This window comes from Python bivittatus, unplaced genomic scaffold, assembly GCF_059951505.1.
Source record: "Python bivittatus isolate LINGU-HERP-01145 unplaced genomic scaffold, Pbiv_v1 ctg000480_np1212, whole genome shotgun sequence".
Taxonomy (NCBI): Eukaryota; Metazoa; Chordata; class Lepidosauria; order Squamata; family Pythonidae; genus Python; species Python bivittatus.
The window spans coordinates 65,328,038-65,353,907 of record NW_028277075.1 but is presented as its reverse complement, the minus strand read 5'-3'; the positions used below and the strand labels follow the sequence as shown (position 1 = coordinate 65,353,907).

The 25,870-nt window shown below is 40.3% G+C and overlaps 2 protein-coding genes and 1 pseudogene across 2 annotated transcripts in view; 2 read left to right on the top strand and 1 right to left on the bottom strand.

The window, feature by feature from the left end:
- Positions 1 to 2,252, top strand: part of LRRC56 (leucine rich repeat containing 56) — a 67,452-nt gene extending 65,200 nt beyond the window's left edge. The window contains exon 14 of the mRNA XM_088146112.1: positions 770 to 2,252. Within this exon, the coding sequence (XP_088002238.1) occupies positions 770 to 962 (193 nt within the window). The 3' untranslated portion in view covers positions 963 to 2,252. The remainder of the gene's footprint in view (positions 1 to 769) is intronic.
- A 7-nt stretch (positions 2,253 to 2,259) lies between these two features.
- The window catches only part of LMNTD2 (lamin tail domain containing 2), a 100,938-nt gene continuing 77,327 nt past the window's right edge, over positions 2,260 to 25,870 (bottom strand). The window contains exons 7-16 of the mRNA XM_088145100.1: positions 24,532 to 24,630; positions 23,444 to 23,562; positions 18,189 to 18,340; positions 15,051 to 15,231; positions 12,883 to 13,078; positions 10,985 to 11,098; positions 8,323 to 8,474; positions 7,736 to 7,827; positions 5,302 to 5,384; positions 2,260 to 3,528 (exon numbers count right to left, since the gene is read on the bottom strand). Coding sequence (XP_088001226.1) covers positions 3,382 to 3,528; positions 5,302 to 5,384; positions 7,736 to 7,827; positions 8,323 to 8,474; positions 10,985 to 11,098; positions 12,883 to 13,078; positions 15,051 to 15,231; positions 18,189 to 18,340; positions 23,444 to 23,562; positions 24,532 to 24,630 — 1,335 coding nt within the window. The 3' untranslated portion in view covers positions 2,260 to 3,381. The remainder of the gene's footprint in view (positions 3,529 to 5,301; positions 5,385 to 7,735; positions 7,828 to 8,322; positions 8,475 to 10,984; positions 11,099 to 12,882; positions 13,079 to 15,050; positions 15,232 to 18,188; positions 18,341 to 23,443; positions 23,563 to 24,531; positions 24,631 to 25,870) is intronic.
- On the top strand, positions 21,569 to 22,512 carry LOC148214997 (uncharacterized; annotated as a pseudogene).

Here is a 25,870-nt window from a genome sequence, read left to right as displayed (position 1 = left end):
AATGTGATACCTCATATTCAAGCTTAACAATTATTTTTTTCCCATAGTGAACTACCTGTGTCACTTTTTTCCTCTACCTGATAACATTTTTAATTTATCTGTGATATAACATTATTGCGACCACTCCTCCCTGCCAGCACCAACCAACAATTTACTATAGTGGGGCAGAAAAGTACTTGATGTGACAATATTCTGCCGTGACTAAGTAATCCCCCCGAGATGGTAAAGTAATGAAGAAAGCAGTTTGGAAATGCAGTCTTCCACAGCAGTCCATATCTTCTGAATTGGGCAGTACAGCCTTAACCTTTCTTGTTAGAAAGAACTAATAAGAACTAAGGATTCTGAAAATACAGGATCAGTGCATTTCCTTCACCAAGAAGTACTTGCAAGTTCATCTTCACACTCTACAACTTGAAGTTGGAGGGCAAGAACTCCCAGGCAGCCAAGGCACCTGTCCGTTTTGACCTCAAACACTAGGCATGAAATCCTTTCTCCGATTGTCTACTTCTCAACCATTCCCTCTTGCCCACTTGCAGTTTAACTACCAAAAAAAAAAAGTGGGGTGTGGGGAATCACTACATGACAAAGGAACTTTGAGTCGGTTTACCATTACCATATTTGTGCTATATTCCATACTTACAATCCAGCAATTTCATCTCCTTGTTAATGACCAAAGTGGGAGGGCACTTAGAAGAATAGAAGAGTGTCTGTTCCTTTTCATTTGGTCCCTTAAACCTACCTCCTAATTCACTGAATTTCTTCTCTTCAGAGCCACTGTGGATAGAAGCCTCCATAAGACAATCAACAGCCATCAACCTGTCGCTCACTCATGCACAAATATGCCAGAGAGATTTGCAATGCTCAACATGGGCCACCCTCCGACCGCCAAAGCTGCCCTGCAGAGCTTGCCAAAAAGGCCAGATATCTCAATGATTGCTCAAAGCAAGGCTCCCCATATGTAGGAAATGCCCCAAGCAGCTGTGCATATCTTGTTGCCAGGTCTCATGAGCTCTCATCTGTACTTGATTTCCTATCTTCTCGTGAGCAACACAGCCCAGCTTCTCTGATTCAGCAGCCTGATTCATTGCTGAGAGTAACAGTGCCCCTACGCAAGCGGAGCAGTTGAAAGGAACAACTTGATTTCTCTCCAATTAAACTGCTGCTGCGAAGAGAGAATCAATTCCCCCAGCAGCCTTTCTCTTTAGCAGGCTTTGAAAGGAAAGGAGAAAGGGCTTGTGCCACCGAAGTTCTTTCAGATGACTACATCACTGATGTTTAGAACAGCTGTTTGAGTGGTCTCAGGAGCTAGGGTGGTTTCCTTGACTCAGCCAGTGGGAGGATGATACAACTGGTCCCTCAGGTAACCAGCTGCAGCTTCAAGTGTCAGCCTTCTCTCACCGTGATTAAGAGACTGGGGACATAGGCAGCCGCACCTAGCTTAGTTTGAGTGATATGTTTTTTCATGTTCCTTGAGCAGCAGACTCATTGGTTTCAGGTATTCATTTCTGCCTCAACTAACGTGTAAACAATCCATCTTGCTTGAAGTGACTACTTTCAGCATGAAATTACCAAATAGCACAGAAGTGTAGAACAATCTGACCAAGTCATTTTAATTTATTTGTGCTTGGAAGAAATATGTGGCATACATCCAGATATTGTGTTTTCGTCAAGTCAGGTGACCAATATATACCCACATCTTTATGTCAGATGTGGATGGTTCTTAACAATTCCTCATTTACCTCAACTTTTCATGTCTTTTTACAACAAATGTACTTTCAGTTAAAATTTCTCTAAGTTTATGTAGATAATTTTTAGATTTAAATAGAAAATACATTGTTCACAAGCTTCAGCATTTGGATACAATGTGAAATGCTATTCTAGTAGTCTCACCTATCCATTGATACATAGTCAGATGGATACAGTTATCACTTGGCCGTTGATTTGTAATATGGATAGTGTTGTTATGAGAATCAGGGACTCCCAATGGCTAGTAGGCGGCCCTGTTTTAATTGTGGCATTTGGAGCAAATGCTGCCATATTCATGGGATTTGTTACTTTCCATTGTTCACACTGTATCTTTCTCCACACAAGTCCCACAAACTGTGTCTGCTAACAAAAGAAACAAGGGTTTGTGTGAACTGGAACTCAGACAAGTATGTATGGATAATTATTATTGTGAATATTTTGAAACCAAGTATTGTATTGTAGTTTTCAAAATTAATATTGGAAAATTTTGGAGTGAGGTTTACAATACATGAATTATGCAGCAATCCAAGCTATAAGGTGTTCTTTTCTGGTCAGATTTTTAAAATGCATGATGATACCAATAACGTTTACACAAAATCTTCAGTATGTTCTTATGTTGAAGCTTAAACATTTGTAGCCCATGAAAAATCCTAGGATCCTCCAAAACTCTGCTTCTATCCTTGATAACTGCGACATCGGTCTGTAGGGAAGCAGTACCCAATATTTACAATATTTTGTAAAATGGATTCAGATTTTCATGCTTAGAGTAAGCCCACTAAATCAACGAGACTCCAACCGGTCTCTAACACCCTTGAATTCCAGTGTGTTTTCTCTAACTAACTGGACCCAACCCACAGAATACTTAGTGTCATTTCCAGTCTTATATGAAGATACTGGATAAACCTATCAAGTAGCAGTCTCATTCACTTGCTCGCATCATTATTTATAGAGAAATGCAAAATTTCAGTTATGTTTGCAAAGTTAGGGCTGGATTGAAAGAGAAAAGTGGCTTACCATTGATTCACCCCTTTATGCTTAAACACGGAACTGTCTATTCCTATTTGCCAAGAACACAAAAGTTGACTTCTCTCATGTTAATTATGAAAAAGCATCTAGGGAACAGATGTTGAAGCATTCCGGGCCTTATTTGACCTTGCAATAACCAATCTTCCCATTTTCTTCTTCTTCTGTTTGCCTGCTTTGCTAAATTTTGTTATTGGAAATGTGACACACAAGGGAAAAGTATTTCTGGAAGGTGCTGCTGGAAAGAAGCCATCAGTCACAGTTGGAGAATCTGACCCTTCCCTTATTACATGCTGAATTATTTGCCAAATTTTCATTAGTTTAGCAAGGGGAGACCTTTCTTCAGCTCAACCCATTACCATTTCAGTTATCAACAGTGAAGGAACCTGTTTACAGTGATCCTTCTCCTTCTCTTCTGTTCTCATGCCTAAAACACTTTTCATAATTTGTAAGGTGATTCTTCCTTCCAAAGTAGCTAAACACATATTAATGCTTTTTTCAGAACTGGAATTGCAAGTCATAAAAGTAAAAGTACTTTGTCAGACAAATTATGAGGCCTGCTTTGTATTTGAAGAAGCCACACACTCCTTTTCAGTCCTATTCATTAACTTGTCATTTAGCATTGCAGTACCTCCTTAAATGCAGATCAGTTGTAGAAGGAAGATACATCATATAGTTGAAACCATATTTTGAGCGAGCACTGTTCTGTCCTATCAGAGATACCATGGGGATTGTTGTGTCAAGCGTTGTCTTAAACTTCTGAAAAATGAAAAAAGAGAGGGATGTAGTCCACAAGATAATGGCCATGTATTTCTTTGAATACTGCTGTTGAACTTCATGAAGTGTGGTGCTCTCCTGTTAGAACTATACAGAGACCATTGCTCTGTTTGTTGTGGCTGTTACTTTGTAGCAATCAAGGTAAGATTTGGGAAAGGATGATCAAATTAAGGTTTCCTTGACCTCTGCCATATCCTTGTGTAAGAGGCTAAGAACGTAAATGCTATTTTCCCTTTCATAGTTTTCCAACTTAGAATGCCAGCAAAATATTTGACTGTGCAGGTGGAGTGGGAGAAAGCAGACTCACATCATTCCTTCTTTTTTCTGCTTTTAAGATAAGGCCTGAAGCAGCATAACCTCTCTCCCTGTTCGATCCTATTTTGAGACTTCTACAAAAGGCATTTTATATGGTAGGTTTTTTCTCCCAGTTTAATTTGACTTGCACAGCTGCAAAGATGATGGAATGTAAGATTAGTTAGCAGTAATTCACAAATAAAAGAAATTGCTCAAAGCCTGAAAGTTAAATCCTAGCCTTCGGTGTAAAACACCACCATGGCTATATTTGTATTAATTTTTGTCATTCTGTGCTGTTAAATCTGGCCTTAGCGCACACAGGGAGGACCAGGTTTATTCTGCCCTAACCCATTTTACTTAACAATGTACCTGAACGTAATCAGAAACTACTATCTTGTAGTACTGTTAACATTTTATTCCTTCATAGTATTGTAGACCAAGAAGAACTGGTGCTGTTAAGTCTTTTTTGGAGTTAATAAGATTTGCTGTGCACTCTCAGATTGTTATGTAAGTGGATAAACTGTTTGTCTAAGAGCAAGCAAGGGGAAAGGAAACAAGATTTCCCAGTTAATAAGTCATCATCAAGAAGAGAGTTTTCCATCTGGAACCCACTTATTGAAGTGGCACAGTTCCAGCGTGTCAGTGATACTGAGGGATTCCCCCCCATGTTTTTTCATTCTTCTTTTCTTTCTTGCCTATAATATCAAGCTATTATCCTGAATCAGTGCTACAGTAAAGCTGGGAATTGGAACAGGCATCAACAAAGGCTTGTTTCAAATTGCACAACTTATTTTTTTGAGGAGGCAGATGCTCCTGAGCCTGAAGGATCACAAGATTTATTAGAAGAGTATGGAAATAGAAACTTTCCTAGTATGCTCTTCCTCAGTTTGGTGTCCCTCCAGATGAGTTGGCTGTGCAAATCCCACAGTCTCCAGACTTCATGAGAAGTTGCTGTCCTAATACAAATGGGGGATACTAGACTGGGAAATGTTATACCAATGCATGTTTGAATGGCTATTTAGCCTCCCATGTTCCACTTGTTCCTGTTGACTTTTATGCCTAATATTTGATTTCTATCAAATCAATGATGTGCAAAGATGCACATTGTACAGTTCTCTTGAATGAAAAGGTAACAGTTATTCTAAAATACAGTCAAACTCAAATCCAGGGAAAACTAACATGGGGGCAAATTATGCCAACTAAAGCAATTGCGTCTCTTGCGCAAAAGCTCTGTGTGTGTGAGAAACCTCTGCCCTGAGTCCTTTAACAAGAGCAGTTACCTGGGGAAGGAGTTTTTTCCTAGTATATTACAACATACTTCATAAAAGAAAAAAGCATGGAGCCCATTGCTTTCTCTTTCCTCAGGGTCTATTTGTTCAAAAGTCTCAAGTTCATGGTGTTAACAGACTTGAGGAGGCCGCTGCCCCCTCTGTGCAACTGTGAGCAATGGACTTTACTTACTCTTGTTACCGGTTCCTCAAGTGCTGGTTTCCATGACTGACAAGCAAAATAATCTTCCTCGCTGGGAGAAGAGCTCTCCTTAACTGCCAAAAGCAATAGAGTACTGTTATGAACCCTAAAGCTATTTCTCCCTTCTGAAGAGCTTCTCTAAGCTACAAAAAGAGTTTAAATCATTTCCCTACTTAATGCTTCTGAGCCCAGGACTGGACAACCTGCCTGTGCCCCTCTTAGTCCCCACAGATGCTACTATCAAATTGTAATTTTGAATGTGCCCAAAGGGTGACATTATTAAACAGATAAAGGATAATCCTGTTGATGTTTTGGAATATGGCTGCAAGCATGCTACTCAAAGCCCAAGTGTCTGATAAAAAATGTGCAGCCCTGATCTAGTGCCACTGAACAATGATGTGGCTGAATATATTCCTGCACACAGTATCAGGTGGGTTTTACAATGTATTCTCACTCTGTTCCCCACACTTATTTTATATTCATTTTTTTCCAAAAAGGATCAAGCAAACAGTAAATGGTGGAGGAGGGAGGGTGGATTTCATGTATTGGGACCACAATTGAAAATATTTCAGATCAGTTACTACTTTAAAGGATCAGACGCATTTGTGAATAGGCTTATCCAATCTAGGATTACAGTCTAATGGTATCTTTATGCCTAGATTGGATAAGCCTATTCACAAATGCTTCTGACTCTGTAAAGCAGTAGTTGATCTGAAATATTTTCAGTGGAATGTGTTTCCCTTTCTGACCTCTGAATACATGACTATATGTGTGCATTTTAAAAAATCGGAGCTCAGAGTTGCTACACGGGGGGTGTGGGGGTGTGAATGCATGCTTCTAACAAGCCCAGTACAGATGTTTCCCCCCTCCCATCTGCTGCCTGATGTGACTGGAGAAGGAGGATCAGAATAGTAGATAGAGGTGATCCAGTTGACTTCATATATTTGGACTTAAAAAAAAACTTTTGACCGGTCATCTCATGGACAGTTAACTGGCTAAAGGATACCAAACAGGGTAAGAATAAATGAAGACTAAGATATTACTTCTAGAAGGACAAGGACTCTTGTGAAGGGTTGTGTTTTGTTTTCATTTTGTTTTCTTTGGCTGAAATTGAGGCAATTACTACAGTAGTTTTGTAGAAGTGTAGGGGATGGTAAACTAGGAAAATATTTTAAAAATAAAATAAAAGCTGTTTCTCACTAAGGAATAATTTGATTAAAAAATAAAAGTAAATATTTAGATTTTGTATCTGTTTTTTCTCAATTCATTTTTTTCAGGTTTTGTAGGTATGCCATTTTGCAAGAATCCATCAGCAGTGTTAATCTAGGGCTCTGTGTACTGCAGGGTGGGGTTGGACTCCAAAACTGCTTTTGCATGGAGTTTCCAAATTCCTTAAACAAAACCTGCTTAGTGAATGTATCAATTTGGATGTGGCCAAATCAGGTATGTGGTCAATGCATTTTCCATCAAAATCAACAAAAATTCCTTTATGGTAGAAGGAGCACAAAGAAGATGCTATTCAGGATTTCTTTTCAACATTTTTTTTCCCGTTTCTGAGATTTGTACTGTAGTAATTTACAAAGATAGGAGACAAAGCAATAGCTAGAACATAGCTATAGTCTCTACAACCATGGATAATGAATGGTAAATTTTCCCCATAGACTGTGCAAGTAAGAAAAGACAAAGATCTTCTCTCTCTAGTCAAATAGACTCTCTAGTCCCAGCAAAAAACATCAAGGGAATATTTAGGTCAAATTTCCATGATTTTGCATTCTCCAGATATGTTGGGACTATAGCTCCCAGAATTCCCAATCAGCAAGTCTGATTTTGATAATGAGATTGCTCATGCTGATTACATCAGGGATATAGCTTCTTTTGCATCATCATAACCCACCCTCCCATGATCCACATACATTGTGTTTCTGCTCCCATGATTCCTTGAGGCTGCATGTCTTCAGAATATTGAAAATATTGTCAAATAGCCCCCACTTATTCTAGTCACAGGCCATGGAGTAGGGAGAGGGAGCCGTGGTTGCTATTCAGATACAGTTCTATAATACAGAGTCATGCTGAAATAGTAACTTATGTTATATGCAAATGAATAAAATAGAGATCCAAAACTATTTTGAAATGAAGAAGGATGGTTCTCTGAAAGAGAAATGATGAAGAAAGGAAAGTTAATGATATCTACTTCCTTTGCTGATTTTCGGAAGGCATTAGGGCTCAACCACATGTATTTTCATACAATGAGTGGTTAGTTACAGTGTGGTTGCTTATGAATGGATAAGTTGTTCCATTCATTGCACACACATTAATTATCGATTCTGTGTGCTAAGCAGTTTTTTGAAACAATATGACTCTACCGTAGTCACACCTGAGAGGAAAGGCAGAAAGAAAACAAAAAAGAGTCAGAAAAAATTGTTACATTCCCCATTTGTTTTCCTCTTGTTTCCAATGGACCGGCCACACCACATTTTGAAACTTGGTGAAGAATCTATGGAAAAGTGTCTTGAGTTCCTAAAATAATAATAATAATAATAAAAAGATTCTATATAAAGTTCACTACTTTTCCATTAAATAGGAAAGAAAGAACAATATCCTGTTGCCAACTGTGGCAGTGTTAAATAATAGTTTTCTTAAGCATGGTTTATTACATAAATTACAATTGCACAATATACTAAGCCAATCTAGAAATTTTCAAGGAAGCCAAAATAATCTAATTATTAGAATTTCCTAAGAGTAAAGATATTCAACCATGGAGTAGCCTGCTTTAAGACAGGGTTAGCTGTCTTTATTGGATGGATGCAAGCTTGGCCGGGATGTTCATCTCTCAGAGATGGGCTGTTTGAAAACCCTGTATTAAACAGGATTAAATTCATGCCTTCCACAGTGCCTATTACTGTATACCAATATGACATAATATTTAGTCCATGCTTTCTCCTCTTTTTGAACACATCCAGATTGTATGTATACCTTCCCTTTGCAAAGACAGTTGAATTTCCTTTGCTGTACCTTGGGAGGAATGAAATCTTAGAGTACAAGGATTCATCATTTCCTGCACTGTCATCACAAAGGGGAAACTTGTCAATGGAAAGGTCCACATTATCACTGTAGGCTGCTGCTGCTGCTGTAAATTGGTGAGGGTTTATGTATTGTGACACCATCTCAGAAAAACCAAGTGAGAAAGAAAGTAAGTAGTCATCGTATCTCTGCTGCTTTTAACTTTTATACTGACATGCTACCTTTTTTCTAACAGATTCAAAGGTAATTAAAATATCAAGATAAAAATATACAAATATTAAAATGAAATATATAAAAGCTCTTAGGACTCTTCAGACATTTATTATTATTTAATAATAAGACAAGTCAGCCTCTGTTATATTTGTCCTTCCTGTTCACTAACCCCAGGGCTGGATGTATTGACCTCCCCATGGTAATATCAAATCCACAATTTCCAAACTTGGTTTCCAAGGTGAGAAAAACAGTTCCCGTGGCATATTGCTGTGGTGCTACCCATAAAGGAGGCCCGATCCTGACTGCATCAGGACCCCCATCTGTCCATGCTGTGCTCTGCTGGGTTCAGTAATCTGGGAGGCAACTGATATCAGTGTCCAACCATCTCTTGCAGCAAGTTCTAGTGAGGCTGTTCCAGACACGGTAAGGAATGTAGCATGGCTTGAAATGCTTTCCTTGTGTCACCATAGGAAATCCAAGAAGACTAGAAGTGGTGCACATGGCCTGTGACTCTTGAGCCCTCCTCCAAACTATGTCCATCTGATCCTCCTAGCCTACCCCTGTAACTAAAAGCATGACAGGAGAGGAAATGAGAAAAGAGCCAACACACCCTTTTCTTAAAAATAGCAAAACAAAACAAAACAGTCCCAGCTATGGCATTCTCATGCTTTCTTAGGGAAGAGAATGGTTAAGCCTTTCTTTTAGCTGTACTGAGGGAATTACAGCTCTTTTCAGTTTCAGGGAGGGAGGCATCAACTTGGGTACCAACCTTTCTAGCTGCTTTTCCCATGAAGAAAATTTACATGGGATTCCCAGTAAATATTTCAAGGCCTGCCTAGCTTCAAATAAAGTTACTGTTTGCCAGTAGGGCATGCATTTGGATCTTCTCTCTCCATCATCCTTACAGGGATGGCCAAAAACATGGCCAAGTGGCTCACTATAAGCTCTTTTACAGGCCGGTAGAGGGTCCTGGAAACACCTCTGTTATCACAATGAGCCACAATAGTCTTTATTGCAGTTCTGGGTTTATTTTATTTTATTTTATTTTATTTTATTTTATTTATTTATTATTAAGTTTGTATGCCGCCCATCTCCCCCAATTGGTGACTCTGGGTGGCTCACAATTAAAAATCAAAAGCCTATAAACAATTTAAATACCCATAAATAATTAAATACTCAATCTATTAAAATCCACTGTAAAACAAATACAATACATAAATACTAAAGACATTCAAGATAATGGGGGGGAGTAAAATTAATTACCCCACAAGCCACTTCCATTGATGCGAGCCCCCATCCGGTCCCCAGGGCTTCTGGCATAGCCAGGATTTCACACCTTTCTAAAGGCCATGAGAGTGGGGGCACACCGCACCTTGGGAGGCAGATTGTTCCATAGGGCGGGGGCCACAGCAGAAAAGGCCCTCTGCCTAGATACCACCAGTCAAAATTCCTTGACTGGTGAGGTCTGCCGCATGCCCCTTCTCCCAGACCAAGTGGGGCGGGCTGAAATAACAGGGTGAGACGGCTCCTCAAGTAACCTGGTCCTGTGCCATGAAGGGCTTTAAAGGTGATGACCAAAACCTTGAATTGGGCCCGAAAGCAAACTGGCAACCAATGCAGCTCGTGTAACAGCAGTGTTATATGTGCCCTCCTAGGGGCATTCAGAACTGTCCGCACCGCTGCATTCCGCACCAGCTGTAGCTTCCGGATACTCTTCAAGGGTAGCCCCATGTAGAGCACATTACAGTAATCCAACCAGGAGGTGACCAGGGCGTGAAAGACCATGGGGAGGGCCTCCTGATCGAGGAAGGGGCATAACTGCCGCACAACACGAAGTTGCGCAAAGGCCCTCCTAGCCACGACTGCCACCTGGTCTTCGAACAGGAGTTGTGAGTCCAGGAGGACCCCCAGATTATGCACCAGGTCTGTCTGGGGTAGTGCAACCCCATCAAGAACCAAAGATGATAAACTCCTAGATCTTGAGGCTCCCTGTACCCACAGCCACTGTGTCTCACCAGGGTTCCATTGAAGCCTGTTGTCCCCCATCCAGGCCCCTACAGCCTCCAGCAAGAGGGTAGTCACAGCATCACTTAGGTCACCCGGGATGGAGATGTATAATTGGGTATCATCAGCATACTGATGATACCTCATCCCATGATGACCTCACCCAGCGGTTTCATGTAGATGTTGAAAAGGAGCGGAGAGAGCACCAAACCCTGAGGCACCCCACAGAGTAGGGGCCATGGGTTGGACCTCTTGCTCCCTATCAACACCGACTGGGTTCGGCCTTGGAGAAAGGAGCTGAACCAGCACTGATTTGTTTCCTAATACTTGGCAGAAACTGCAGCAGCTTCCGTTTTAACAGTCAGAACCCAACCAACCACTCACCCACAAAGCAGTGGCTACCTTCACTTTCCAGCTATTAGCCAAGACAACTTACCTGGCCATGACAATCACAAAGAGTGGTAAGACACTCAGGCCCTGCTCTGAAAAACTTCTGTGTGGTGGAAAATGAAGATGGTTCATGAGCCAGGTTGGCCCCTGCAGCCCAAACCTATCAAACAGTGCACATGAATAAGGTGTATGCAAGTAGCCTGGTAGCTTCAAAACAAAAAAAAACATGAATATCTGCAACCCCATGAAAACCAAAACTATCTCTAGAGCCAATTTAGGGCAGGGGAAAGGTGGGCTGGAGTAATAAGTTAGCCCATCTGTCTCTACTTTTTCCATAGTCTTAAATACTAATCTCATTGCAAAGGAATTTTTAAAGTTTAAAAGGCCCCTTATCTTTGCACTGAATATGTCATCTGCCCTTTGGTATCTCGTTAGAGTATACAAACAGTATACTTTTTGACTGGAATATTTGCAGCTTGAGGATCGATCAGCTGTGATCCTGCACTGCCTTCTGACTGTCTCCTGCTGGTCTGGAACCCCCTTGGGCCAAGATATACATATGGAAGTGTACATCTTAAGTATCACAACTGGGGAAGAGAAAGCATTGCTAAGCTCAGTGGAGAGGTGGGCTTTGAAAAAGATGTCCAGTGCCTCTCCTGTGCGTATGATTCTAGTGCAGCCCTCTCTCTCAACACGTTTCTGGTGATTTTGCTCTCTCATGGCTAACATAAATATGGACTTCATTGCTGCTAGATATCATGATGGCCACCAAATTAAATGGAAAATAGTTTCACAGATAAGACAACAAATAGTTACTGGTCCTCATTATCTCCCCATCAAAGGCAGTAAGATTCTGTATGCTAACATGAATAAAAGGATGCTCCCTGGGTCATGTGGTAGGCCACTGTGGGAAACAGAAGGTTGGACTACATGGGCTTCTGATGTGGTCCAGCAGGGTTCTTCTTTTGCAAGTAACAGAGCAAGGGCCAGGCAGAGAGGAAATGGAACCACAGCAGCTGCTCCTCATTTCTCTACGTGTATATATCAGAGGTTCCATCTCAGCAATAAAAGGGAGCAAATGGGAAGATTGTTCTACCCAGTTTCCACATTTCCTTCAAACTATCAAGGCAAGCTCTCTCCTATTCATATCCATGTTTGGCACTGACAGAGAGTGAGCAAGCAAGGGAGCACCTTTCTTCACTTAGGATTTTCAGAGTCACTAGAATGATCTGATAGCCCCAATTTTACCCTGGTCCCCAGTACACTAGTCTTCATTCCAAGCCATGTGATGTCTGCACCCTCAACTCACTGGATTTCCATATTAGAAAAGATCTGCCAGCATCAATGTGAGTGCAAAGAGTGCCAAGACACGGCATCATTACATCGGCATCTCTTTTAGTGGCCAGAGCAAGGCTGGGTTCTGCTAAGGCCAGTTTGTGAGGAAAGGCATCTGATTGTATGAATCACTTTTCAGAATGATTAGAATCACCACTTGCTTCTGGAGAAAGGTTTCATTGTGCAATCACTCTGCCTCATTTATAAAATTTAATGTTGGGCGCAGAGTTTTATTATTTTCCATTTGTTACCCTCCCATCTTTTCTCATACTTCTGATACTTTTCTGTCCACAACAAGGACACCCAAGAGCAAGGAAAAAAGGGAAAGGTGCACATTGTTTTTTTGACTGGTACTTTAAAGAGGCTTTTGTCTGAAAGTGCGTATGGGTGCTTAAGCACTTTCTTAACTCACTTGATGGGTGAGAAATAAAAATTGGGGGCTAATTGTAAAAAAGATTCTGTGGTTTGAGTAACTGGGCTTTTGGCAGCAAATGCTGAACCCAGATACCCTGCATGTTCTCCCACACATACAGGATCCTATGTGCATGTCGGCAGTGTGAGATCCCATCACGTGAGCATTGGCAAATGAGAAGAGTCCCTGATGCTTACGGTGATGTGGTGCTGTGCAGGCAGAACAACACCCTTTGGGAAATGGTAGATAGAGACTGGATACCCTCCAACCCACTGCTGGATGATGTAGCCACTTAGGTCAACCTCCTTATTCAATAAACAGTTGAAGATTCTGATAAATTTGCCTTTACGGTGCACGTTGACAATCCTTAGAGAGCTGGTGTCAGCCTGGCATCTAAAAGAAGAAGGCAACAAAGAATGTGGAGCAAATATAGATGGGTTGAGTATTCAAAACTTTTATTAAAAACCCGTGCTTTTCTATGAGCGTGTGGCTGATTACAAAGGTGGTCCTTAGGGTATGACAGACCTTCCAGAAGAATAAGTAAAGCTTGATAAAAAGTAGCTAAACTCTAACAGAATAGAAGAACAAAGCAAGGCAAGTGGTATGGTGGGAGAGACAGTACTGCATAAAATCAAGACTTTTCTCAAAGACCAGCTCCCTGAAGACAACTCTGGAATCAGATTATAGGGTTTGGGGGCCAACTGTGATTACTACTAGTTGTGGAATTCTGCACAGACAATGCTATAAATATAGGGCATGTACCAAAATATGACAGGTAGACATCTTTAATTCAGGGGCCCAACAAAAATAAATTTATGCCACGCACCTCCCCAAACAAGCCTGCCTTAAGTGCCAGCCCTGGAAAGCAGTTAACAACTGGATGGTATAGTCCCATCAAGCAGATCTCAGCCAAGACCAGTCAGATATTAATGAAACAGATGTTCCTCCTTGCCTTCCTATCTGGTATTGCAGCTACCATATATCTTACTCAGTTGGCTTGCGGAATGGTGGGAGGGCTCCACAAGAGGTGCTGAATACTTGAAATATCCTGGGATTTTAATTTAAACTTTTAAAAAATGCTTATATAAACTGAATTAATAAAAGATTTGGAGGGAAGAGATGCTGAGACCAGTAGGTCAGATAAGTACACAGAAGTCCAAATACTCCTGAGCCTGTCTACTGATATAGAAGTATTACAAGGGGCAGGTGGGGAGGGAGAACACAGAGGAACTGCATGGATGCTATGTTGCAGATTGACAAGCAATATGCAAAATAAGGCTCATGTTTGAGTGCAGTCTCCCTCAGGGAAGGAAAAAACCCCCCATCTAATTTAGAATAATGCTAAATCTCAAGTAGCTCAGGGTAGAGCTACAGACTGAAAAGCTGACTAGCTGCTCTGAAGCACAGTCCAATATATATTTATCTGTAAGTCTCATGGGACTCAGTGGGGTTTACTTAATACGCATACAGTACAACTGAGTACAACTTGCACAGGAAAAGCAGTTTGTGAGTGCTTTACCAAATGTAATTGGGAATTTGCTCCTTGCTCTGATATAGCTGACCTCTTCTTCTGAAACTAACACTATTCCTGGATTGCCAGATGTATGTCCTCTCACATGAGAATTATACCTGGGGTCTGCTCCTGACCACAGACCCAGCCATCTTACAAGACCAGCGGTCGAGTGGAGCTGTTGACCCCTAGAGAAATTCCAGGTCCTGCCCTTCTCCTGGAAAGCAGGTTTTTCTTCTCCTCTTGTTTCAAGTGCAGCTGGGACGCGCTTTCCATGCACTTTTCAGCCTGCCTGCCCTGCTTGCCAGCCTCAGCCCAGCTTGCCCCCTCATTTGGTTAGCGGTACTCGGGGAGAAGATCACAGGATATGCAGTGGGGAAAGAGGCAACGGGGCCAAGAGTAAGCCCAGGAAGATATAGCAGCAACGACTGAAGCATGCTGGTGCTCAAAACTCTGTATGGAAAAGGAAAGTTTCAAGGCAATAACAGTTGTCTGTATAAGCAAGATGGTGATAAACAATGCAAGCAAATACGCCGTATGTATTTTCAATCTGCTAATAACAAGAACAAACTGGGAACATGAGTTGGCTTTGAAGGGCCTCGGTGTGACTTGCAAATGGAATGGAGAGTTGTGAGACAGAACTCAAAGCTTTTATTGCACAACTGCACACAGATATGCTGTGAATGCCGTATCCTAAGCATTCCATATCCTGGGAATGCTATATACACAGCAGCATGTGCATTGCATCAGGAGAAGGAAACATGGTTGATAAATGGATAAAGAAAATTCTCCTTTCTCTAATGAAACAGTAATAATAGCAATGTTCCCATGAGAGTTGAACTCTGCAGCACTCACCTTTTGCATTCCTGTAGAAAGGGGGTGTGCACCAAGTGGGGACATATTTCCTCCTCTGACAGCTGCCCAAGAGAAAGACCAAGCTGAGTGAGCTTCCAAGGATCCAGGGTGGGAGCCAGATCTGTGACTGGGAAAGCGGAACCGCTATCCTCATGTGACCCATTCATCTTTGCCAGTAAAGCTTCAGAAGAAATGATATGTTTGCTTTGGGTAGACATTGAACAGTACTGAGACTAGCAAGGTTAGATTTTTACATTGATGGAAGTCTTCATGACCTTGAATTTTTATTACTTTTCATGTCATTTCATATAATTACAGTTTGGAGTGTGTGTGTTTGTGTGTGTGTGTGTGTGTGTGGGGGAGAGAGAGAGAGAGAGAGAGAGAGAGATCCAAAGTTTTTTTCCTTCTATCTTCTTCTGCTCTGAAGGAGGATGCAGTATTCAATAATAGTTAAAAACTTTTAAGATGGAATATGCTAAAGTGTAATCTGAAAGGTTACAGCAGGGCTGAAAAATAGCTACATCTCATGCAAACTGGTAGGGTTGCCCTGGAAGCCAGGAAATTAATTTGGGTGCTAGGATCTGGGTGCCCAGGGTGGCAATTGAAAGGAATCAGTAGAAGAAACAGGGTCCTGGGATGTTAACATTAATAGGAGGAAATAAAAATAAATAAAGGGTCATCTTTCCAGACAGTGTAGAGCCTGCAAGGAAATTACAGACCTCCAAAAGGGAGGGGGGATTGTTTGGAAGAGTTGAAGACACAAAGCTTAGGATTTGGGGAAAAGTACTGTATAAGAGCTGTGAAGTTGTGGATACAAGAGGTTTCTGCTGGACACTGAGAGATACACAGGAAGAGAGAAGCAGAAGAATTGGAAGCCTCCTAGATTTGCTAGATTGGTGCATAATTACCGTTTTTAAAGGCAATGACCGATCAGGCAATTCTTTAGGACAAAAGTTTTTGAACAAATTAGAGAAATTGTTTAACAATGTTTCATAGTGAATCCTGCTGTTGGCGTGTTACCCTTATTTCCTAACAGGTATCAATTAGTGCAACATAAGACATTGATTCTATTTCTTTTGTCAGCTGCCGGGTTCCTTATCATAAAACACTGGCAATTGAAAATACATCTTTGGTTGAATCCGTGTTATCAAAGAGGTTGGGAAATAGCCCTGGGTACAAATTAAGAGAACAAACAGGTTTGAAAAATCTACAAGGAAGGATTTCTTTCTAACTGATTTCCAGGTTTTTGTTTTCTATTTGCTTTTGATATTTATCCCTGTTTTTTTTTACAAAAATTAAAAAAAAAAGCATACAACATAAATTAAAACATCCACGGTAAGCCTCAAAACACTTACCCCAGAACAACAACAATAAAGAATATATGCATGTGTGCTGTATATGTATTATGTTTGTAATCTCTCTTTTTCCCTTTTTCCTTTCCTTTCCTTTTTTTTTTAATTTCTGGGTTAGTAAAATTGGCCATTACATTTAAAAAAAAACACCCATACCCTAAATTGTTCATTACACTATTTGTTCAGTAACTGGACAGCATTTCAAGGCACTTCAGGGAAAGGTAACTTAATGTGACTCCTTGACATTGGAGCACCACCTCTCTGATTAGTTCTATTATCCAACTGCTCTTATTAAAAATTTAGAAAGTTTCTGATAATATTCAACTGGCACCTACTTCCTATAATTTAATATAGTTCTATGACCTGCACTATATTAGGACAACAGCAAAGAGGAGCTAACTTTCGTCTGTGGGGCATCTTTTCTCATGCTTGAAAGCTGCTATCATATACTCCCCCCTTGGTTTTTTCTCAAAGTTAAACAGAGGTACTCCAGTCTATCTTCATAAGACATAATTTTCCGTCCCTGATCATCCTCATTTCCTTTCTCTGCACCTGTTCCATATTCTCTGAATCTTTCTTAACATGTGGTGCCCCAGATTGAACACAGTACTCCAGATGGGGTCCTAGCAATGTAAAATACAGTGGAAGTATTATGTACTACAATTTGGAAAGTATGTTTCTATTGACACAGCCTAAGATTGCATTTGCTTTATTAGCAGCTGTGTCACACTGTTGATTCATATTCAGTGTATGATCAACTTGAGTTCCAAACCCCTTTTCATATATAAGATTACCATGCCCAATATGCCCTCTTCTTTGCCTATCCATATGCCCTCCTCTTTGCCTAATTCAAGGTAGTGGTACTGAGGTTTTTAAGTAAAAAATGTAAAACTTTTTATTGTTCCTTTCAGCCCAATTCTCCAACCTCTCAAGATAATTTTCAACTGCAAATTTGATAAGGATGTACTCCATCTCTTTGTCTAGGTAATGTGTAAAAATTCTGAAGCATACCAGGCCCATGACTGAATCCAATGATACTCTACTTGATGCTTAACTCCAGTTAGAAAAATAACAATTAATTAATATTCTTTGAGTATGATTTTCAAGCCAGGTGTGGAACTACCCAATAGATATGCCATCCAGTCCTTGCTTAACTAGATTATTAATCATAATGTTAAAAGGCAATTTTTTGAACATTTCACTGAAATCAGGATATATTATGCCACAGTAGTCCTACAATATACTATGGAAGTTAGCAAACAAAAAGGGAAATAAAATTTGTTCTTGAGAAGTCTTTGGTGATTCCAGTAATCACTGCACTCTGTTCAAGGTTCTTACTTTTATATGGGACAAGAGTTTTATTTGGGAATATCCTGAATTATATACCTGAATCAATTCAATACCAATGTGTGGGGATGATTTTGGATGTTTATTCTTTCACATCTGCATGGGTTGTGCACTACAAAGTTGACTTCCCATTTTTGCATGAAAGTGAATCAGGGTGGAAAAATTATTTCATAATCCAGTCAGGATGGGAGGTACATTTCACCATTCTCTAGTTTTGGGTTTTAAAGCTAGGGCTTAGTGGGGCTCAATTTAAGACATGATCATTTCATCTTTGCTGTCTTTACTGATTGCAGTAGTTTATTTACCAGAGGTGGAACAAATCAAGAAATTAACCTGGATTACATTGGGGTGTTGTGGTTATGTGCGTGCTGCACGTGCTGCATGTCTGACTCAGCCAGGCAACCGGGGCCCCATTTGAAAAGAGAGAATTCACACCTACATTTCTTTCCTGGGATTTTGTCCTCCAAGGAAGAAGGCAGGCTTGAAGAAGATTCTGTCCTCTTGCTCTCAGATAAGATCAAATCTGACTTCAAAGAAGGGAGGATAGCTTGCGAGGATAGTTCAGAGAGTAGCTTGCTGTCTGCTCTTGAGCTGTGGGGACAGAGTTCTGCATGAATACGTTGGGCTTATCCTGCGTATAAAGCAAAAACTAGATGGCAATGGATTTCTATCTGCTCATGAGACAAAGAGAAAGCTAGTGTTAGCAGCAGTAGAGAAACTTGACATCAGGTTATCTTAAAGAATAAAGATATAACTTCAATTATATCATGCCCCCACAACCGTGGTGGGGTGAGGGTAGGGGTGGGGGGAGAGATCCTGCTCTTTGTGCTGTGGGACTTGCCAACTTCATGATGACTTGGAGGGCAGCCTTCTTTAGAGCAATTCCTGTCCTGTAAAGTGACTTCCCCTCAGCTATATGGTGGGACTCAGTACTAACTTCAATCCTTTAAAATCCTTTTTAAACATGTCTATTCTGAAATATTTTCATGGTTATGGTAAATTGCTTCAGGATACACCCGCTTCCACACACACACAACATACACACACATACATTCACTTGGGATAGAAATACAGTAGTTCAGGTAAATATATTCCATGCCAGTCCCAATCCAGTCCACATGGAATAGGGTGGTGATCTCGTTGCAATAGTCATAACCCATTCACTTGTCCTTATACAGCCCTTCCATTATGAGAAAGCTCAGATTCAGACTCATCTATAGTTTCTGCATTGTCCAGCCTTCAGAAAGCATCAGGAATCTTTAGAATCATCAGAACAAAGGATGGAATTAAGGAATCACCTGTTTTTCAGTCTTCTTACATCCTCAATTGAGTTTAAGGTCTGGAATAGTAGTGTGCCCTATGGATTATTCAAGCCTATAGTTTTCCCCACTGAGCTCTTTATACCTGATCTCAGTTATCTTCCTTAAGCCAGGCCAAGCCCCATGAATAGGCTTTGAGACTAGCTCCTTTCAAGAAGGAGACTATTCCTTCTTGAAAGTAGCAGAGAGGGAAGAAATGCATCCCAGATGCTGTGCATTTTGTTCCCCAAGGCATCCATTTTGCATGAAAGCTCACAGCACTGTCTCAAATTTTCCAGTATGCTCATTGGGCCAAACACATTTGATATTTTATAATATTGGAATAATAACATTATTGGCATATCTCAAAGAGTTTTGTAAAGGTAAGGTCTCCCTCTATGATGGATATAGCCTTTGGTTCTAATAGAGATTTTCATCAGGCAAGAAAGAGAAACAGGTGTCCACAACTTCCCTTTCCTGTCCCCTGCAGTCTTCTGCACCCCATAATCTGATTCAAAAGTTGAAAGATACTTTGAAAAATGGAGGGGGGGGGGTAGGTTGTGTGAAACCACAGGAGAAAGAGAAAAACTGCCTTCCTTTTTTTCCAGTGATAAGTCTTCATTATATTCAAGACCCTTCCATCAGAGAAGATTCAACCCAAATTAAATTTAATCATTTTAATCTGAACTAATAGTATCCCAGTGCTTTAAAAGAAATGGGTTGGAGAAACAGCATCCTGGCCAGAATAAGCAATTTTTATGTAGCACAAATATAAATCCACATCCTCTTTAGAGGCAACCAGCGTTATTTCACCTCTTTCTACAGAATTGTTTCTGAATTTTTTCTCCAAACTTATATCTGACTTGCTTTCCATATAGGGAGAAGGGTGGAAGTGCAGAATGTGTGTGTGTGTGTGTGTGTGTGTGTGTGAGAGAGAGAGAGAGAGAGAGAGAGAGAGAGAGAGAGAGAGAGAAATTGAAAACTGAAAATTGAAAATTGAAAATTGAAAATTGAAAATTGAAAATTGAAAATTGAAAGAAAAAATAAATAAAAAGAGAAGGGAATCTGGCCATTTGGGTCCCTGAAAAAAAAAAGTTGTCTAGACTAGATTAGGCATTGGGCAATTGCTGCTCCATAACAACTGATAACCAACCAACCAACCATAGTCAAAACCAGAATGAAGGTTTGAGAATGGATATAAGTTTATCAGGAGGGGAAGGGCTCCTTAGAAGCTAATCCATATTATTAACTGTGAATGAAGAATAGAAAAAGCTTCCCCAATCTGGTGTCCCAACCCTGGGGGACTACAATTTCTATTAGCCTCAGACATATAGTAGTCTGATAGACCTGGAGGTCATTAGGTTTTTACTCCAATAACAGATCTGGGAAAATTATCTCAATTGAATCAAGGCTTTGTGACCCTTTTAACATAGGTCTTTCCCCATGTCTCCATCTGCCTGTCCAATTTGATCTGGTACAGCTGGTGGGCTCTGGGCTCCTTCAATTAAACAATGCCATCTATTGGGACCCCGGAAGTGCACCCTCTCTGTCATAGCACCTTCTCTCTGGAATTGGGTTCCTCCTGAGGTCTGGACGGCCTCCACCTACCAGTGTTCAAAGGGGCTTCAAGACCTGGTTCTTTGCAAGGGTGAGTGAAGTCCCCTTTGATTGTTTGAGTGTGTTTCTTTTTTCCATTTCAGTCCAGTTTCTGTCATCTTTTCTACCTTTTATTCTTTATTTTTGTTTCTTACTGTATTTTTTTCCTGCAACAATACCTTTAACATCATCAAACAACAACATCTGCCTATCCCAGCACCTTGGAAAGGACTTGATAGGTGGATAAAAATGCCAAATCCAGTCTAAACAACTGGCTGACTGTGCGACCAACAATAAGAATTTAATAATAACTGACTATAAACAATGACATAATGTAGTCACCAAAATGATTCACTGGAACATCTGTAAAAATTATCATCTGCCAGTAATAAAAAATTGGTGGGAACATATAGTTGAAAAAGTAGTAAAAAATGAGCAGGTTAAAATACTGTGGGATTTCCGAATACAAACTGATAAAGTTTTGGCACACAACACACCAGATTTAACTATGGTTGAAAAGAAGAAAGTGTGGATAATTGATGTGACAATACCAGGGGATAATAAAATAGAAGACAAAGAATTGAAGAAGATCATAAAGTATCAAGATCTGAAAACCAAAGTTGAAATTTTATGGCATAAACTGGCAGTGGTAGTCCTAGTGGTTATCAGCACAATGGGTGCCATACCAAAAAATCTTGGACGGCACTTAGAAAATCTGCGCCTTGACAAAATTTCCATCTGTCAATTACAAAAGGCTACACTGCTTGGATCCGTACATATACTATGCTGACATGTTACCACATCCTAGGTTCTTGGGAAGAACTTGATGCGAATGAAGACCAACATCAGCTAAAGAACTGGCAGCTGTGATTTCACATTGTTGTGTATACAGTAATAATTTAAATAATAATTTAATTGGCTGCATTTGCCAAAAGCCAAAGGGGGCAGAGGACTCCTATAGGTGAAACAAACCATAGAGGAAGAAAGCATGGTTTGAATGACTACATCAAGAAAAGTGAAGAACCCTTATGGAAGGAACTCAATCAAGAAAAGCTCTTGAAAACAACAAAGGTGAACGATGAGTATAGAAAAGAAACAATTGAAAACCGATTTGTTAATTGGAAGAACAAGCCAATGCATGGTCAATATTTGAAGGATATAGAAGGAAAAGCCAATAAAAACCTCACATGGAGTTGGATAAGATCAGGAGTATTAAAGAAAGAAACTGAAGGCTTTATTTTAGCAGCTCAAGAACAAGCTTTGCCAACTAACTGCATGAAAGTGAACATTCAGGATGTAACAAACAACTACAAATGTTGCCTTTGTAGTGAAAAGGATGAAACAATTGACCATCTGAGCAGTGGCTGCACCAAAATTACACAAACTGACTACAAGCAGTGTTGTGATCCAGTTGCCAAAATTATTCATTGGAAATTTTGCCAGAGGTTTGGATCTGAAACCTCTGGATGTTACTACAACCTTTGGATGTAGTAAGAACCACTGGAACCATCAAGTGGAGAAGGTTTTGCAAAATGAGCAAGCTAAGATTTTATCTGACTTTAAGATCCAAACAGACAGGCATCTTGTTCATTACATGCCTGATATAACAGTCATTGAAAAGAAGAAAGTCTGGTTCACTGATGTTGCTATACTGAGTGATGCTAGGATTGAGGAAAAACAATTGGAAAAATATTAACAGATTACTGAGATTTGCAGATCGAAATTGAACGCTTATGGAAAAAGAAAACTGCTGTTATACCAATTGTGACTGGACCCCTTGGGGCAATACCTAAACGACTCCCTTGATATTTAGAAATTTTGAATTTATTGGACCTGAACACCCTAATTTTACAAAAAACTCCTTGCTAGGAACTGACTACATTCTCAGATGCTACCTTAATAATTCTTAGGTCCTTGGTTAGGACTTGAATTATTAGGCTCCCACTAATCTTAGACTGTGAATTTAATTGTAGATTACTACTACTACTACTAATAATAATAATAATTTAGAAGAAGCAAGGGATTTGAACAGGTTAATTAGAAGGCTAGATGGAAGCTTGAAAAAGGGAAACTAATCTTGCTTTGTTTCTGTTTGGATTCTGAATCTTCTGGCACTTGCCAAAAGGGAAGGCAGATCAGTATCACTGCCGATGGCAACACAAACTCTTCCAATCCTTGTGGGTCTGTGTATTTGGCCCCATTTTCTCATGTCATGCCCCCTCCCTCAAAATATAGCATGTCTCTAATCCACACATCTCTAGCATTGCATGCACATAAGAAGAGACATAGCTTTTCTCTTTACTCAACCTTTACTTAAAAGGCAGAAAGGCTTTAAAATGAAAACAGAAAGCTTTTAAAACCCCACAGCGACCACTACACTAACCCTTCTAGCTCAACAGTTGTGGTCTGTCTGATCTGGACAGGATAGGCAGGCAGATAGAGGGGTCAAGTTTCTTTATGACACAAAGTTCCCCAAAATGACCGCGTGAAGCTGTGTGAATAAAGCTTAGCCAACATACTACTCTACTTGTGAGTAAGCATCTCCACCTGCCTTTTAAGCATAACCTTGTAAATGATAGTGTTGCCAGTGATGTCTGTGTATATATACACAGGCAGAAAATAAATCTCGGTTTCCCTCTAGCAAAACACAAAAGTTCAAAATCAGGAGACCACCTAAATGATGCCCCACTTCTATTGGGTATATTCTTAAACAAACATTTTGGTACAGCTTCCTTCGGAGCTTAATTCCACCATTATCTCTTTGGTCCTTTTTCTCTGAAAGCTGGTGAGCTTCAGTTACCTCTCTTGTGAACTCTCTTCTGAATTACCACCAGTTTGTGGTTTTGAGTTATCTGCAATAGTCTCTAATCTGCTGATTATGTCTTCTCTTTCTTCATTACTCAAGGAGCCACTTCCAAACTGAAACAAACAAACAAACCAAAAAAGGACAATAGCATGCTAGAATAATGACAAGCAATATATGTGTACATATATGTCAGTATGTATGTGTAAATATCACACAGTGTATTTTATCACATGCGCGCACACACCAGCAGATACAATACTAATAGAGGAAAACTCTTTCAGTACCAGTGAGGATTAATAAATAGAAGAAGAAAATGTAACAGTTATTAAGTAAATGGGAACAGACCAGACCTGGTAGAATTATCACATTTTCACAATTTATGAAGTAGCTGAGTAACGTGGTTACAGGAAAATATCCAGAATACATTTTAATACATTTTGCAACTAAAACAACCCCCACAACAAACATCTTCATGGAAGAACATCACTCTGATTTGAAGAATGTTCCTCTGGGCTCCAACATTTGACAGATGATGATTGGAGAAAAGCCACAACACAAATTTCACATATTTCAATTTTTCTTAGTTGGAAGGTGCAACTCACTCCTCTGACCAGTTGGAGGACTGCAGGAGAAATAGCCAGAAGGGTAACAGCACTGAAAGGACAGGGACTGGACTTTTAGCCATTTTTTCTAAAAAAAGACTGGTTGTGCAGCCATCAAATTTTGACAGAGAACTCTGAGGATCCTGGAAGACTGAAGTTGGCATTGCTGGGGGGTTGCATGTACTCCATAGATTTGGGGTAGAAATGGGTTGAACACCAACCACATATTTTTCCTTTTCCAGTTTTGCTAGATTTTTAACCACCTTGTCTTATGAAGAATACCTGGACATTCAAGAGCCTGCAAGTACCTTGTGAACTTTCAGCTGACTTAATAAAATTACTGCTTCAGGATTAATTTTGGTTTTTGTTTTCCTGATTGTCAGCCCCCATATCCTTTTATCCTCAAACCTGTTATTTCCTCAAACCTAACTCGATTTATTACCCCACCTTATGAAAGACATCAACGAAGACATCACTGACCTTATGAAAGGCATCAACGAAGCTCGTGTGTTTTGGAATTCTTCGAAGTGTTATATTACTTGTGTCTGCTGATATCTTCTGTCCTGTCTCTGACCATAGCTATGCAAGAAAGGAAATATTGTACAGTATTAGAGCTTATTATCCATCAAATTAGTATTCATTTATTTATTTATGATCTACTTCTCCATCTTTATTTGTTGAATGTGCTGGCTGGAAGATTCCCAAGTCAAGTAGACAGGCAGTGCAAAACTGTATCATGTATATGCTGATAATTCTCATGGTATTTGGTCTCCTTTGCTCAGATTAGCTGGATCCTAAAGTGACCTCTCCTTGCCTTGGATGAACCCCCAAAGGCTGATTCAATACCTTCATCCCCTTTATAGCCAAATAGATTTACTAGAAGATCTGGAGTTGAAGCTTCCAAGAGCTACTTACTAGATTCCCTAAAAATGGATATGCTGTGTGCACTTTAAGTTTGAGTAAGAGAGGGAAGGCACTAGGAAGATTAGGGGAGCCAGTGGGATAGGCATGTGCTTCATGCTTGAGTTGAAGGGGGAGGGGGAGATAGGGGAGGCATTGGGAAGGTCTGATAGGCCAGTGGGCAGTGTGTCCACATAGTGCCAGTGGCTGAATTGAAGGAGGGAGGCTGGGAAGGTCGGCAAGGGGCACAGTAGAGAGTGGTGACAAGTGAGTTGAGAGGGGACACTGGGAAGGCACTGGGAAGTTGAGGCAGGTGTGAGGAGTGCTGGATGGTGCTGCAAAGGAGAGAGAGGGAGAAAGGTGTTGGCAAGATTGATCAATTTTGCTGCTAGAACTGCTGGAGGAAAACACTCCCACAGTCCCTAAAGCTGGTGATGAGAATGGCAATTGCTTAGAGGGCTGTCAAAAAGGAAGGACCTTTTTCTTTGCAGTCCACCTCCAGGAAGGGAAAGAAAAAAGATTCCTGGGGTGTGGGGGATCTTCAGCTTTATTGCCCCTTGGAAGCAGTTTTCCTATTACAAACATTCTTGCATGCTTGAACAAGGGAACTAAGATATTGAATATTGTAAGGTTTTAAAAACGGAAGGACTGTCAATTCCCTAAAATGTATCAGTCCAAGTCTTTTTGTGGTGGAAAAGGTCCTCCCCATTGGCAACAGTGTTATTAAAGCTATTTGGGCAAGATACCAGTTTGGAGTTGATCTTTAGAAGATTATTCCACAAATGGAGGCTATGCTTCTGATTAGTGTTAGATCTATTGCATCACTAGCAATAACAGAAATCTAAATAACTTGTAACCCATGAAATACAACAAGGTCTACACTTTGGACATCATATCTTCTCTAGGCTATCTGCTTCTA